Consider the following 17,878-nt stretch of genomic DNA (forward strand, 5'->3'; position numbering starts at 1 on the left):
AAGACAAAAAGCCCCCACACCAGCCAGCCGCCAAAAAACAAGATAAAAAGCTTATCAATACTGTGGGTTCTATTAAACACTTAACGGAGTACTTGTTTCTGAGCAAACAATACTTAATACTGAAAATCCAGCAATGGAGACAAAACATAGCTGAAATGAGAATGAATATAAAACCAAATTTAGGATCAAGCTTCCAAACTGGACCTGGTTCTACCTAAGATAGGCTTCCAGTGAGAACGCAAAAGCAATAAGAAAGTGACATTGGAATATTGGGCTATTTTTCTGCAAAGACAAAAAAGTATTTGGGAAAATAAGAATATGTGACAAGGTTACCTTTTAAAATATTTTTTAAGGGCCGGCCCGTGGCTCACTTGGGAGAGTGTGGTGCTGATAACACCAAGGCCACGGGTTCAGATCCCTATATAGGGATGGCCAGTTAGCTCACTTGGGAGAGCGTGGTGCTGACAACACCAAGTCAAGGGTTAAGATCCCCTTACTGATCATCTTTTTAAAAATATAAAATAATTAAATAAAATATTTTTTAACTGTAAAATATATATAGCACACACTCAAATACTCTGCTAAGAACTTAGGGAGAGAGGTAAAGACAATCAAGACATAAACCCTAACTTTAAGATGACTGTAATTACCTAATTATTTTAAGGAAAGAAAGGAACATTCTAATATTAGAAAAGATCAAGGCATTATGTGAATAATTACCTAGGAAACAGCTCTTTTGAACAAAATATTTCTTATTAAGTATTTGGTGCTCTGCCATATTGTTTCTAATTCTACAGCACTTTGTATTGATAATGGAAAAGACAACCCTTGCTGATCCAATGCACTGCCCAAGTCCACTTCTTCATATACCCCGTTATCAACACCTTGCCTATTCTGGTTGGGACGAGAAGTATTTGGTAGGAAAATAATACTTTGAAGTCAAACAAAAGATTATTTAAAAAAAAAAAAGAATACAGAATAGTGAATATAGCATTAGTACATTTATAAAAATTCATATAGAAGTAAAAAATAACATTAAAAATGAAAATTTCAAAAACAAAAAAAGAAAACTGCAGCTGTATTTTAGAGTAGAATTAAGAAGTGAATACTGTTTTAATTTTTTCTGATGCTGGTATATCTTCTTTTCTACAGACAAGAAAAATTCTGCTTTGCCTTTTTAAGTGTTTAAGTTTAACCACTATAGGGCTGGCCCATGGCTTACTTGGGAGAGTGTGGTGCTGATAAAACCAAGGCCACAGGTTTGGATCCCTATATAGAGATGGCTAGTTAGCTCACTTGGGAGAGCACGGTGCGAACAACACCAAGTCAAGGGTTAAGATCCCCTTACCAGTCATCTTAAAAAAAAAAAAAAAAAAAAAGTTTAACCACTATAAATGTTACACTAACCAATATTTTTAAAAAGCTTTAGAAAATTATATACAGACTCATCCATTTTTAGTCCTCAGTTCAATGACTTTTTCTTGGTGACTGCTAAGCAATAGAGAGGAAAGATACTCTTCTCCAATTATAAAATTAAAACCACACTTGTACTCACCTGCAAAACAGCACGTGCTGACTTAACACTATCAAAAGATGGAAATACATAATTTACATATGTCTCCCAATCAGGATGTACTCCCATTTCATGCATTGCTTTCAGGATGTCAATTATACCTGTAAGATAAAAAATTTAGAAGCACAGAATGAAAGACTTGGAATAAATTAACAAAAGATTAGAAAGTTCAGTTCACTTACTTTCTAAATCATAATGTAAGAAAACTACTGAGCATTTTGTTTGTCTAAAAGAGAAGGCAGAAAAGCAACAACTGAGAGATATCATGACAAATGAAAAAACAATTCTTCTTTCTTCATCTCTCTCTATTAATTTAATAGTGAGTGATAGGAAAGTAGCCTTACTTTGAAATTATGACTACAAGGAAACTTAAACAATGAAGTAATATGCCTAACATTTCTGGAACCCCAACTGAACACAATCACAAAACATCATTGCTATTATAGAGCAATGATGACTTACACAATAAAACTTGGCAAGAATAAACGCTGTAAAGGGAAGGGATTGGGGGAGTGTTATGAAAGGGGAATCTGTCAAAGACAAAACCAGTTTCAAAAAGTGTTTTAAATTAAGCACTTACATAAAAAATTCTCTTAATTGTTATTAACTTCTGACTTCATATTTTACAACATAAGAATGAAAAATGAATAGAGAACAACTGATTTTGATAAATTGTCTCATTTTATTTAAAACTAATTTAAAAATCTAGTAAGGGGGGCAGAGGGAGGAGGGAGGGAGATTTCAGTAATGGGCTATAATAATCAACCACATTGAATATTGACCAAAAAAAAAAAAAAAAAAATCTAGTAAGTTGTTTGTTTCTTTCTATCCACCATTCACAAAAATATCTTTTAATAACTTCTTAAAAGGTCATTTCATGTTTTCCAAAGCCAGTTAGCTTCAAATAGTACAAACTGATTTCTTTATATCAGACCCAATTAATTATAGAAAACTGTCAAACTATTCAGGTGTCACATAATTTGACAGAGACCACAGTTTAATAAAAAGAAAGAACATAATTGTTTTCCTTTTTAAAACTTACTTCTTTAGCTTCATTACTTTCAAATCATTAAAACTTCCCCCAAAAGTCCCTGCTTCTGACCTATGACATTCCCTACAGAAAAATTACATATCTTTAAATTTGTTATATAATGCACTCTAGTACAAATAACTGATTGTAAATTCCCACTAAGTAAAAAGATACAGGCAAGTGTAATTACATTATAAATACTTGCAAAATTCGTTTAGATAAAATTCAGATTACAGACCAGAATATTTTACCTTTAAACAGTTCATTTAACATTCAACTTTCAGAAGGAAAGAAGAGAACTGTGGTTATTAAAGGTGGGAAAGAGGGTGGGGGAGGGGGTCAGCGAGAAATTGGTTAATGGACAAAAAATGATCATGTATTGTAATGATGAATATGCTAATTATCCTGATTTGATAATTACATATTGTACACAAGTACTGACAGTCAACTCTGTACCCCACAAATGGGTATTATCAATTATGTTTCCATAAAATAAAAATAAAAAAATAAAAGTACCTCTTCCATGGGGTGAGTGTGCAAATTAAATGCATTATTTAAAAAAAAGTTTATTATATATAAAATTATCAGGGCCGAGCCCGTGGCGCACTTGGTAGAGTGCTGCGCTGGCAGCGCGGCGACGCTCCCGCCGCGGGTTCGGATCCTATATAGGACTGACCGGTGCACTCACTGGCTGAGTGCCGGTCACGAAAAAACGACAAAAAAAATAAATAAATAAAATAAAAAAATAAAATAAAAAAATAAAATTATCTAATACTAGCATAAAAATAGACAAACAGACCAATGGAACAGAATAAAGAGCCCCCCCAAAAAAAAACCCCACACATATACAATCAACTAATTGTCTACAAGATACTAAGAATATACAATGAGATGCTAGGAAAACTAAATATCCACATGCAAAAGAATGAGACTGGACCCGTTATCTTATACTGTACACAAAAAACAACTCACAATGGATTAAAAAAATTAAACCTGAAACCATAAAACTCCTGGAAGAAAACACAGGTTGGTTTGGCAATGATTTTTTTGGATTTGACACCAAAGCACAGGCAACAAAAGCAAAAATAAAGTGGGACAACTTCAAACTAAAAAGCTTTTGCACTTGAAGGAAACAATCAACAAAGTGAAAAGGCAACCTAGGGAATGTGAAAAAATATTTGCAAACCACATATCCAATAAGGGGGTAATATCCAAAATATATAAGAAACTCATACAACTCAATAGCCAAAAAAACTAATAACCCAATTAAAAAATGGACAAAGGACCTGAACACACGTTTTTCCATACAAATGGCCAAAAGGTTTATGAAAAGATGCTCAATATCACTAATCATCGAAAAATAAACATCTATACCATGAGATATTACCTCCACCTGTCAGAATGGCTATTATCAAAAAGACAAAAGATAAATGTTGATGAGGATATGCAGAAAACAAATGGAGATTCCTAAAAAACTTAAAAATAGAACTATTATCGCTTCTCAGCTTTTTGGCTAAGATCAAGTATTGTTAAAACAGAGCTACCATGACTCAGCAATCCCATTTCTGGGAATATATCCAAAGGAAATAAAATCACTACCTCAAAAGAGATGTCTGCATACCCATATTTACTGCAGCTTTACTCACAGTAGCCAAGATGTGGAAACAATATTCTGTTGACAGATGAATGGATAAAGAAAATGTAGTATATATGAGGGTATTTCAAAAAGTTTGCAGCAACAGAATTAAAATATATGGCGAATCTTTCCATGAACTTTTTGAAGACCCCTCATACATACATACACACACACACATACACACTGGAGTATTATTCAGCCTTTAAAAAGAAGGGACTCAGCAGACATTGTCTCTTTTGTAGGACTGCTGCAGCAGTCTTCAGAGCCCTCTATCTCCTGTGCACGATGGCAACTCTTAAGGAAAAACTTACTGCAGCAGTTGCAGAAGAGAAAACAGTCCCAAACAATAAGATCACTGTAGTGGGTGTTGGACAAGTTGGTATGGCATGTGCTATCAGTATTTTGGGAAAGTCTCTGGCTGATGAACTTGCTCTTGTAGATGTTTTTGGAAGATAAGCTCAAAGGAGAAATGATGGATCTGCGGCATGGGAGCTTATTTCTTCAGACATCTAAAACTGTGGCAGGTAAAGATTACTCTGTGACAACCAGAGTTGGAGTCCGTCAGCCAGAAGGAGAGAGTTGTCTCAATCTGGTGCGGAGAAATGTTAATGTCTTCAAATTCATTATTCCTCAGATCGTTAAGTACAGTCCTGTTTGCATCATATTGTGGCTTCCAACACAGTGGATGGACATCCTTACATATGTTACCTGGAAACTAAGTAGATTACCCACGTACTGAGTGATTAGAAGTAGGTGTAATCTGGACTCTGCTAGGTTTCACTACCTTATGGCTGAAAAACTTGTCATTCATCCCAGCAGCTGTCACGGATGGATTCTGGGAGAACATGGCAACTCGAGTGTGGCTGTGTGGAGTGAACATGGCAGGTATTTCTTTCCAGGAACTGAATCCAGAAATGAGAATGGACAATTATAGTGAGAACTGGAAGGAAGTACATAAAATGGTTTAAAGTGCCTATGAAGTCATCAAGCTAAAAGCATACACCAACTGGGCCACTGGATTAAGTGTGGCTGACCTCATTGAATCCAAATTGACACAGGATTCACCCAGTGTCAGCAATGGTGAAGGGGACGTATGGCATTGAGAATGAAGTATTCCTGAGCCTTCGTGTATTCTCACTGCTCAGGGATTAACCAGTGTTATCAACCAGAAGCTGAAGGATAATGAAGTTGCTCAGCTCAGCAAAAGTGTGGGTACTCTGTGGGACATCAAGAACCTAAAACACCTGTGACTACTGAGTTCTAGGCTGGGAGAAATTTAAAAACTACAATGTGATTAACCAAGAGCCTTCGGTTTCTGTCCATGTACATGGATCACAGTTTGCTTTTATCTTCATTAATATGTGAATTTAGGCTCACAGAATTAAGCCCATGCTTGGTTTAATGCTTGTAATATGAGCCCTTAAATAAAATTAAGTATTGTAGTGTAGGGGGAAAAAAAAGGATTCAGACCCCTCTACCAGCCTGCCACAAATTAAAAAAAAAGAAAGAAAGAAGGAAATTCTATCGTTTGTATTAACATAGGTGAACCTAGAGGACATAATGCTAAGTCAAATAAGCCAGATACAAAAAGACAAACACTGCATGATCTCACTTATGTGTGAAATTTTTAAAAAGTTGAACGCATAGTAACAGAGTAGAATGGTGGTTACCAGGGACTCGAAGTGAGATACAGAGGAAGATGTTGGTAAAAGGGTATAAAATTTCAGTTATAAAATGAATAAGTTCTGGAGACTTAAAGTACAGTATTGTGACTATAGTTAATAATGTATTGTACATTTGAAATTCATTGCAAGAGTAGATCTCAAGTGCTATCATCACAAAAAGAAAGGTAACTAGGTGAGGTGATGAGTGTGTTAGCTTGCTTGATTGTGGTAACCATCTCACAATGTATATCAAAATGTCACACTGTATATCTTAAGTATATACAATTTTTATTTGTCATTCATAACTCAATAAAGCCGGGAAGAGGGAACAAATTAATAAATAAATTAATTAAATAACCTATTATCTTTGAAACCTTAGAGGTTTAAATGTGTTTTTCTTTTTTTTTTTTTTTTTGGTGGCTGGCCAGTATGGGGATATTAACCAGTGATCTTGGTACTACCAGCACCATAAATGTTTTTCAAGACGTAAAAATAATAAAGGAAAAAAAAAAACAAAACCCCCAAACCAAAGCATACGTTTACTTAAATTTAGGAAAATATGCCTCTAGAGTTGTTCCATACAGCATACACAAGCATAATACTTGTAAGCAAAAATTTTTTGCTGAGAATCAGTACTAATAACTTTTATAACTATCATAAAAAATGGCAAATCACACTGTGCTCTTTTTTATATGCAAAAATTTCTAAGAACCTGATAAGAGGACATAGCTAAGTTGCTTTTTTAATTACTAGTAATAGTTTGTGCTAATCAAATGTCCTCAGTGTACTTTCTGACTGGTAATGATTATTTTCACAACCATGGCTTAAAGTAAATAGCTAACGTCTATAGCCATACAACCCTGATCATACCCAATCTCATCTAATATCAGAAGCTAGCAAGGTCAGGCCTCATTATTACTTGGATGGAAGACTGCCTGGGAATACCAGGTACTGTAGGCTTTAAAAAACAATAATAAATAAATAAATATAGATAGATATCTTGCTAAGTTTCTGATGAGGTACTCCGGTGTAGTGATTAAAAAAACAAAAACAAAAACAAAAAAACAGGCTTTCGAGTTTAAAGAGACATAGCTTTCCACCCTGGTTCGGGCACTTAATGGCAGTGGAAATCTTAGCAAGTAGCTTCACCTTTCTGAGCCATAATTTCTTAGCTTACAGACTGGAAATGGCAATTTGCCAGGAACTGGGCCTTCTGGATAAAACTTTTACACATACAGCTTCACTTAGCCTTTTTAAGTACCATCCATGGATTATGCAAGGCAATATGTGTCAAGGCACTCAGTAAAGAGAACAATTTTCTGACCTGTAAGAGTCCATGCCTGTGGAATAAACAGAAGCAAAGTTCCAAGAACTATAAATACTATCCACAGCACGGAAGAAATTCTTGTCATTTTAGGCATAGGAGAAGACTGATAATAACAGAAAAACAGAACTACAGCATTCTGAATAAAAAGAATCTCAGTAGTACAACTTAGCTTAGATCAGTATATCAAACTCTATATTAACAAGGCTTTCAACTCAGTTTATGTGAGGGAAGGGGTGTTCTTCTCTATGTAAATAAAGCTGGAAATGCCTTTAGAAGTCAACTAATCAAGTGAATTAAGCCAGCCACAGAAAGACAATACTGTATGATCTCACTTATATGTGGAATCTAAAACAGGTAAACTCACAGAAACAGAGAGTAGAAAGCATGGTTGCCAGGGACGGGGGAATATTGGTCAAAGGATACGAATTCTCAGCTTTAAGATAAGTAAGTTCTAGAGACCTAGTTACAGCATGGTGACTATAGTTAATAACACTGTACTATTTACTTGAAATTTGATAAGAGCAGATTTTAAGTGTCCCTACGACATAACATACACACACACAGGTAACAATGGGTGGCAATGAATCTGTTAATTAATTTGTGGTAATCCCTACACAATGTATACATATATTGTCTCATCACACTGTACACCTTGAATATGTACAATTTTTGTCAATTAAAAAAAGAGGGAGGCAACTAATCTGCATCTTAACAAAAGTGTAAAGTGATTTCTCCAAGATCACAGGCAGACCTTGAATAAAATGCCAAGTCTCCTAATTGCTGGCAGGTGTTTGCAACACTATAAAAATGCTAAAACTTACATTTTTTTCCTGGAATCAGAAGGAACCAGAATCAAGGCCTTGTTCTGCCACCAAAGGTGTGAGTTTTAGTCATTCCTTGTCTGTACTATAGGAATGATGACAACAAAGCTCCCTACTTACCTCTCAGGATGGTTATTAAAAAAAATTTTTAAATGTGTGAAACCCTAAAACTACTAAATAAATGTTAATAGTAGCAATAATGTTTTAATTTTTTTAGTTGTATCAAAATACTCAATAGGGCTGGCCAGTTAGCTCAGTTGGTTAGTGCATTTGATACTGATAACACCAAGGTCTAGGGGTTTGAGCTGCACCGGCCAGCCAAAAGAAAAAAAGAAACCTCAAGAATTTTCAAAAGTTCCATAGATGACAGATTTTCTAATGGTTGAAAACAGGCCAACAAATTGATTGCAGACAGAAGATTCTTATTCCCTTTGAAACACTTCACCACATCATCTGTGCCTCAAGTACATTTCATTCTCTTAATTCTTCATTTTTCCAATGAAGCAGTGCTTCTGCTCATTTTTGATCATCAGTGTTGCTGACATTTTTAACTTACACATCTTTCTAACTGAAACTAAAGCAGGCTTAAGAAAATCTGGGATCACTCCTCCTGCTCAGAAAAGTTCAGTCACTTTCTCAGGCATCCTGAGGGAGAGTACAAAGTATTCACTTCAATAACAATAGTCAGATGGGAGGAAGGAAGCACTTATCAATAAGGAGGAAAAATGTGATCAAACTGAAATATCTACATAAATTCTCGTAAAAAATACAATTTACATTTCTTTTTGAAATAAAGATTAAAATAATTTTATACTAACTTACATAAAAATGGATTCCAAACCTATGTGAACCCAGAAAACCTAAACTGACAAAATAAACAATAAAAATATTTCAATGCAGTCACAAGAAAGTTTATAAATCTAGAAAAAAGTCTCCATTCAAAAAGTTTCATAAGAACTAAAATAGTTCAAACTATTGGGAAAGATATGTGGTTTACCTGAACAACTTTCATTGACTATGACTGCACCACATTTTACACTCCACCTAGCACACTCACTTTATTAGGAAGCAATTGCTTTGTATTTATTTATTTATTTAATTTTTTTCTCTGAGAGACAATCTCAAAGAAGGCAATTCCCTACTTTTTGAAAAATAAGTTCCCTCTGTTCAAACACTTCATTCAACTGACATTTAGGATTTTGGATCAGCCCGTCCTTACTTATTTTACCCCTTTTATATTCTTATTTTTATGTTTTCTAAATATACCAAGGGATATTGATCCCTACCCATTCTGGGTTATTTCCTCTCATTTAGGCCAACTTGCTAAAAACATATTATCCTAAGTTGTAACTTTTACACCTGGTCACAGAGTTAAATACTAGTAAGATGAGCCATGAGGAAATAATTAGAAGAAAGAAGTTGGTGATGGCTAAATTTACAGCCAGAAAAATTCAATAGAAATTTGATTATCCTACTGCTGAAAACTCTTGGTTCAGTTTTATTTGACCTCCAAATATATTTCTTTGATTTCCTGAAGGGTTTATTTATTCCTTGTGAAACACTCCCATACATCCTTCATCAATGCAGCCATATTTTCTCTTGTGATTTCTACCAGTTTATACATAAATTTCACTGGACAAAGAACAAATACACTGCACTAAGAAGAATGCTACTTTCTTATCTTACCCGAAAGAAACTGTACAGAATACATATAGTCATTTCCCTATTATATGAAAGAACATTGTAGAATGTATACTTTGCAATCTTTCAGGACCTCCTGCAAAGTAGAACACACAGTTTTTAAAAACTATAAAACAACTGACAATCTCCTGCACTCTCAAGTCATATTGCTCAGTAAAGCATAAGCTTTTGTATTTTTCCAGATGAAACCTTCAGGTTAAAAAATTTGGTACCTCTGCTTTAAATGTCCTTAATATAAAAGCTGGAGACCTAATTTTTAAACAATAGCAAAGAATTTTTATAAAATAAATAGAAAGTAATATTTACAAAAGTCTAATATTTACAAAAGGTGTTATGGTATAAAAAGAATATTTAAATAGGAGGGCAGATATCTTCTGTTCTAATCCCAGCACTACTGATGGCTAGACGTGGAACCTAAGGTCAGTCACTGAATCTCTGTGGCTCTCTGTTCCTTCGTTAATGTAATGCGAGCTTTCCACAAGGTACCTTTGAAATCTAAATTGTGAGATTCTAAAAAAAAGATGGATTCAAGATAAAGCCAATTTCCTATGAATTCAACCAGCTGCAACTATAGAAAGAAATTACCTAAATTCTTTTATGTGTACTGAGTAGTAAAACTGTAGTAACCAATTCAAGTCTAGATACTGTGAGATGGTTGAGGAAAGCAAATTTACCTAATAAACAAACATCTCAACAGGGTACCCAAAGTATTTTCATACCTATGTAAAGGTGGACAATAACATGCCCAAAGAGTGTGATGGAATGACGTAAATTTTCTGTGGTTCAAAAATATTAGGTTAAAGGTTACCTTTTGAAGCTTTCAGAACTGGAGGATATACAAAGAGTTAATGAACTAGCATATTATTTTCACAAAGATTTTTCTAAAAAAGGATTTACAGACTTTTACAGCCAGAAACAATTAGGGAATACTTGTTTCACTACTTCCTTTAAACCAGAAGACGGCTATTTATTTAAAATAAGATTGCAATATGAAAGTCTGCTAAAAGCACTTTTTTGTTGTTTGTGCATTTTGTTTGTCATCCAATGTCACACTAACAACTCTGCATCTCATTCCAAAGCACATTATACTGCAAGATAAAATGAAAAAAACCATTTTTTGTTTCCCCAAGGGGGAAGCACTTCTGTTAAAAGCAGCTTTTTATGAGACTACTCTTTCTGAATTACCAATAATGCAAACCAAAGAATTAGATACGTACTCTAAAATTTAATATTTGTTCAATTCTTATTCATATCCTATAGACATCCCATGTGTACAAGGGAAAAGTATGCTAAATGCTTAAACGTACTTAAGAACCTGAAAGATTGAACATCTCTGTCCTTCAATCAGCAGGCTGTCAGGTCATGAGCACCCATTTTGCAATAAAAGTTTTCCTGCCTTTCCTATTATTGTACCTAATCTCAGTTGAGAATAGAATGGTCCACAAAGAAAATGGACACTTTTCATTTTCATGAATCTGATAATATATAACTTTATTTTTATTAAGGGTAGACAAACTAATTTCAAAAAGTATATGTACAATCAAGAACTAGAAAGTTTTAAAAACTTAAAAATAGTGAGCTGTTTAAAACTACACTTACAGGCTAGCTGGTTAACTCAGCTGGTTAAAGCACAGTGTTGTAACACCAAGGCCAAGGGTTTGGAACTCCATACCAGCTAGCCACCAAAAAAATAAATAAAATAAAATAACTTAAAAAATAAAACTACACTCACAAGTTTAAATATCAAAATCAGAGGAGCTGTCCAGTTAGCTCAGTAGATTAGAACTCAGTGTTATAACACCAAGGTCAAGGGTTCGGATCCCCCTACCAGCCAGGCAGTAAAGAAAAAAAAAAAAAAAATTAAATATCAAGATCAGAGATGAATTAAGAAAAAAAACTAATATGAAAGGAATCCATCATGTTTTACTTTTTAAAATGCTCATGTAATATTTTGCTACGATACAAAACAATTCCATTTTCTCACAAGATCTAAAGTAATCTTTCTAAAAAAAAAAAAGTAATCTTTCTGAAAGAATTCAATTAGATGTGTGTACAAACTGTTACCCTGTCTCTCTGAACCATTACAAATTGGTAAGAGAAAAAAACCTAACCTTGAACGTTTTTCTCCTTCTGATGTCCAACTAGCAAAGGCCAGAAATAGTGAGTTCTGACAGGAAAACCTTCTTCCTTCACAGCCTTCAATAAAGCTTTTGCCAAATCTGAAAGAGATACCATAAAATATCACAAAGCTACCTCAGCAAAACTGACTTAGGTTGGTTTTAAACATAAGAAGATAGTACCTGTTTTATTGGTTAGCAAAGCACAATGAAGCGTGAACTGCAAAGCCGATGAGTGCATCTGTGCTTCCTTTAGCTTCCTACAGTACTCTGTCAGCTTCTCCACAGGCTAGGGGGAAAGAAGTCATATCAGCTAGACTGGCAAATATCCTATTTGGCCTTCTACAAATATTCTACCACTTCGGGGATGAAATATTTAAGCATCTTTCTACCTAAAAATCTTACAACACAAAATCAAGGTTTTTATAATGTTGACAATTGATCTAATTCAGGGCCGGCCCGTGGCTCACTCGGGAGAGTGTAGTGCTGACAACACCAAGTCAAGGGTTAAGATCCCCTTACAGTCATCTTTAAAAAAAAAAAAAAAAAAAAAAAAACAATTGATCTAATTCCATAAATTTTCTTATACTATAAGAATGTTATTTCACTGCCAATTACACTATCTACAAAGTAAAAATGGACAAAATACCGTATTCATAGTCACACAGTGTCGTAAAAAGAAACTGCCAAAGTTACTCAGATTGTATTCCCTTGATATAGAACATGTTAATAAAATTTGCAATGCTGTATCTTCCAATTTTTCAGTGACTAAAAGCAAAATGAGATTCATTGCATCTGGAAAGAAAACAAAGACATCTTTTGTTACTCAACTGAACAATGTTTTAAAACTGCAATCAATGCTAAAGACAAAATTAGGAATTGCAAACACCAAAAGGATATGTCTGCCTAAATAACAATAAAATACTTCCAAATCAAAATATTTCCCTGTATTCATTCAGTCACATTTTTTAGCTTAGTAAGCTTTTTTAAAGAGTCCTCCAGCCTCAAAAAGAAAGAGTCCTATGTTCACCTACCACAACTCCTTAAGGTTAGAGAATGCTCTTTCTATCATGTAAAAATAGCAATTCCAGTTTTTGTAAAAACCATGTAAATAAATTTTTAAGAATTACCTGGAATACATCTTCTTTCATAAGTAATTTTTTCCAAAATTTCTGAGACATATTGAGGATACCCAGCTTTACTAAATCTAAGGATTACTTGCAATAAATCACTGTCCATAAGGTAAAGATCAGACTTCTCCACCTTCTCCAGAGTCTACAGACGGTTCCAGAAATTAGAAGAACAAGTTAGAAACCAATGTTTATTTAAGTATTAATGCTAACAAATTAAAATACTAAGATTCAAAACATTAGGAACAAATACCATCTAATTGTTTAGGAATTCTTTTATAAAACAGGAAATATTTTATCTCAATAATAACTGTTACATATCAATACCAAAGTACCAAACTATAATAAGAATTCTTCTGAAATACTACTCTCTACATGAAGACATCTATAAAAACAGGTATAAACTACACTTTTCTGCTACATACAAAACATAACACAAGTTTACACAATTGATTTTAAATTATTTTATTTACATGGCCTAAATCATACCTCCTTAACATGGTCAATGTCACCCTTCTCAGCATATGCATTCAGTAATGCTAGGTATGTGTCTGGACCAGGCTCAATTCCAGCCTCTTTCATCACTGTGAGAATATTTTCTGCTTTCTTCATATCTCTATAAGTTAATTAAAAAAAATAGATTACTATAATATTGCCAAATATAATATAATTATTCAAACTAAAATATATTACTTATGCCGATTAAAATAAAAATTCAAAGTACCATTTGAAATTATGATGTGAGAAAAGGACAAATACATATTAAACTGGTTATATGTTTCTGAAATGATAAAGATCATAAACATCTGATCCCCCTAAAAAACCAAATTATACAATAATTTCATAAGCATTAAAAAAGCATTATACCCTTTTATACTAAGTATGTTATGACTCAGATTTACCTTTTAAAGTAATAACAACGTTTAGTAAATTACCCTTCAAAAATAAAAATATTTTCCAGAGCAGTTAATAAACTTTATAAATTTACTCAGCCCTATTTTTTTAATTTAATAATTTCAAATAGAATTATTGTGAAACTACTTTAAGAGCAAATTATAGAAATATTAATATAAGGCTGGCCAGTTAGCTCAGTTGGTTAGAGCACGATGCTATAACAAGGTCAAGAGTTCAGATCCCCATACTGGCCAGCCACGCAAAAAAAAAAAATTTATAAAAATATTAATATGTTTTACTTCACACACGAACGTTTTTCTTGAAGGGGTAAATAAACATGTTTTAGAAATTTTCTATTATAATTTTCTAAAACTTAAACCTCTTTTAAGAACCAAAAGCTTAGGTTGAACATTACCCAGCTCTTGCATGCCCTGTAACAAGGGCACTGAATACTGCTTCCGTGATGGGAAGATCCTTAGTTTTCATAAATCCAAGAATCTTGCTGCAGTAAAAGAGAAATAAAGATACTTAAGAGAAATGAAGATACTCCTTGAAAGTATATGTAAAAAATACTATTAAAAACATGTATAGAATTAGGCCCCCCCCCAAAAAAGGTAAATAAAATAAATAAATAAATAAAAAGAACTAGGTTTTGAGTTATTTTTGTTTTTAAGACATAAGCGCAACACATGCTTGTTTTAAAAACTATAAAGTGCAAAAAAAAAGAAAAAAAAAAAACTGTAAAGTGAAAACTGATCCCCTTCCCACAAAATCCCACTCCCTGAAGTATTAATAGTCTTAAAGTATTCATGTTTAAAATACTAATTTTTAAAAATCTGATTGTTCTACACTAATTAACCTTTAAAAAGCATAAAGTTTAGTAAGATTCATTTAGTTAAAAATGAGATTACAATTTATCCCTTATTTCCCAAATCTTCAATTCAAAAGTAATAAATTTTACATAAGCAGAGACATGTCACAACTGATTTTATATGAATCAATGAAATAAAGAGCATATTTCCAGTTTTAAAAATGAACACAGTTTAAATGGCCAAGAACATTTCCCTCAGGAAACCTTTAAAAAAAAAAAAGTAAAGCCAGCTTATACCTCAACAATTTTATGCCTCTGCTCCAATAAATTAAATTTTTATTTACAATAGGAATTTTTAACTCATCTTTTCCCTCTTAACAGAATAATTTACATTTTATCTAATTCACATTACAAAATTTGCTAGACTGAAGTACTTCTAAAATAATGTGCCTTACTAAGAAGAAACTTTAAAAGAAAGGAGTGATTATATTACAGGTTTATAAAATTTACAAATTTGTTTGCTTAAACATGCATTTATAGATATCCATACCTGGCACCTTCAATATCTCCTACATTACAATAAGCAGCAATCAACCTCTGGTATGTTACCTGTCAATGAAATGGGTTGGTTAATTAAAAAAAATATTTTTTCTGGGTAAAAAAAAAATGGATGTGACCAATAAATATTCACATAGCAACTACCCACTCGATTTGGCTGAATGTTTGCTTCCTCCATTTTTGCCAGGAAATCAGTTGGTGAGAATTTATGTTCATTTTGAAGATAGACTTTAAGTAAAGCATTGTAGTGACTCACATCATATACAGTACCTACAAATGAAATTTAAATCAAATTTTTAGAAAAGCATTTAAAAATCATATCCTTTATCACTACTAAAATCATCTGTACCTAAATTTGGCAAACAAAAAAGAGTAAAATGATAACTTTAGCATTTCTCCCATCTGTCTTAACACTCAGACCCATCTACTTGGATATCCTGTCAGAACAGGGCAAGCTAACCATATAAGATGGTAATTACTGTATTACTGTAGTTACAGTAACTGCCTGTTCAGATATTAAAAAGTCTCTTATTAAAATATTATCATGCATAATATTCTTTCTACTAGAAAATGCTGACAATACTCCTAAATTTAAAAATGACTGATTTTTCTATATAAAGCAGTCTTTACCACATTACAGACACAATGCTACTGATCAAAGTTTTTTTCAACAGCAAGTAAATGATTTTAATAGCCTTCTGTAAGAAACCATTTTCTAAAAAATTACATCTACCCTTTTCTAAAATGTGATTATTCTCTTGGAGAATTTTTTTTTTTAAGTTAGAGTTGACTGACTGCCCCCAAAAGTAGAAATGGGTGGTGGGGAAACATGAGTTGAAGTCTTTCACTATAAACTCTACTGAATCTTTTGAATTTTGAGCCATGTTAATTTATCTACTGTTTAATGAAGTAAAATTTAAATTTAAAAAAGTCAAGTTAAATTTGCCTGACCATTTTCTACAAATTCAACTAATGCTACTTTAGTACCCAACATGTGCAAAACACTGAAAAGCTGATGAGGAAGATCCAAATATGAATAAGATATGAGCATCAGCCTCCAAGAGTAAAGTGTAAAAAAGACACGCACAACTCTAATACAAGGCAAATGGCGGTAGCCACAAGGGGCATACAGAAGAGAGATATTAATTTGGACTGGAGGTAAAACTCTAGAATGGAGCAATTTAAAACATGGCTTCAAAAATGGATTGATTGAAAGAGTGAAAACAGAACATGTCAGAAAACATTAACAACTTGATCAAAAACAGATAAGAGGGCCGGCCTGTGGCTCACTCGGGAGAGTGTGGTGCTGATAACACCAAGGCCACGGGTTCGGATCCCATATAGGGATGGCCGGTTAGCTCAATGGGTGAGCATGGTGCTGACAACACCAAGTCAAGGGTTAAGATCCCCTTACCGGTCATCTTAAAAAAAAAAAAAAACAGTTAAGAAGATATATATTATCACGGTATGGCCAAAGAAGTATAGCAGATATAATTCTATTTTTAAGAATATAGAATATGTCAACATTGAAATGAGATTCTATTATTTCCAGCATTTCCTCCAGAATCCCCATCAGTTCAGATAGCACAATTCCAGTCACAGATCTGTCAGTAGCTCATTCTGTAACTTTGGACATGTTACCTAAACTAAAAGATCTATTACAGCTTTACAAGTCTGAAAGCAGGAGTCACACTGACAATCTACCAGGTCTCTAGCAGTATTAATTCAACAACTACGTATCAAGTATTGTCATGTAAAAAGCAACCTGATACTGGCAAAGAGGAAAACAATGAAGTTATTGATTCCACCCTCATAAAGGGTACAGTACAGAGGAAAGACATATTTGGGAACAGAAAGTAATACATTATCTATATTTCTATTGAGGAGGTTTTATTAATGCTGAGCAAGGGCTCTTTTGTATTTAGGAATACTGTACTCCCATAATCTTTTTTGCAAATATGTGTCCCAGTCACACTTTAATTACATGACTTACTGACATATAAAAATTTCTTATTTTTATAAAGTCAACTCCTAATCTTCATTTTTCTGCTGCTTTTATACTTACAAAATTCTTTTCCATTCTGAATTCTAACAGTTACTTATATTTTAAAAAATTTATATAAATTGGACTTGTCATCAAAATGAATTCTTTATGAATAAAAACAGGTAAGGATCTGTCTTTATTCTATATTTTCACATAGGTCATACACAGTTTTTGAAGGATTGTGTGAGATATTTTATATATCTGTGGCTATGCTTAATTGGATCCTTTTATCCCTTTTATTTTATTACTAGAAAAGTTATAGATTCTCAAACATTTAATATGCCCAGGTAATTACTGTAAGCTGACTCTCTGGGATTTTTCAGATAAACAATCACATCACCTAAAAAATAATAATTTCTAGTATTGTTTTACTATAAGAAATACATCTTATTTCATCACATTACACATCACAGTTGTTGGATTTAAATTTTAACATGTTATAGGATCCTTCCATTCTTTGCTAAGATATTCTAAAATAACAAATGAACACTGAACTTTATCTAATGGTCTTTTAAACTACTTTATTTTTCTGAATGTGTACTATGTTTATATGGTTCAAAACTGAAAAAGTG

At 33.1% G+C, this 17,878-nt stretch overlaps 1 protein-coding gene and 1 pseudogene across 1 annotated transcript in view; one reads left to right on the forward strand and one right to left on the reverse strand.

The window, feature by feature from the left end:
* Positions 1 to 17,878, reverse strand: part of LRPPRC (leucine rich pentatricopeptide repeat containing) — a 106,293-nt gene that overhangs the window by 69,147 nt on the left and 19,268 nt on the right. The window contains exons 4-12 of the mRNA XM_063078331.1: positions 15,411 to 15,532; positions 15,255 to 15,313; positions 14,309 to 14,395; positions 13,489 to 13,615; positions 13,000 to 13,144; positions 12,519 to 12,664; positions 12,053 to 12,158; positions 11,864 to 11,971; positions 1,556 to 1,674 (exon numbers count right to left, since the gene is read on the reverse strand). Of these exons, the coding sequence (XP_062934401.1) occupies positions 1,556 to 1,674; positions 11,864 to 11,971; positions 12,053 to 12,158; positions 12,519 to 12,664; positions 13,000 to 13,144; positions 13,489 to 13,615; positions 14,309 to 14,395; positions 15,255 to 15,313; positions 15,411 to 15,532 (1,019 nt within the window). The remainder of the gene's footprint in view (positions 1 to 1,555; positions 1,675 to 11,863; positions 11,972 to 12,052; positions 12,159 to 12,518; positions 12,665 to 12,999; positions 13,145 to 13,488; positions 13,616 to 14,308; positions 14,396 to 15,254; positions 15,314 to 15,410; positions 15,533 to 17,878) is intronic.
* LOC134362950 (L-lactate dehydrogenase B chain-like) lies at positions 4,525 to 5,489 on the forward strand (annotated as a pseudogene).

Source organism: Cynocephalus volans, chromosome 14 (genome assembly GCF_027409185.1).
Source record: "Cynocephalus volans isolate mCynVol1 chromosome 14, mCynVol1.pri, whole genome shotgun sequence".
Classification (NCBI taxonomy): Eukaryota; Metazoa; Chordata; class Mammalia; order Dermoptera; family Cynocephalidae; genus Cynocephalus; species Cynocephalus volans.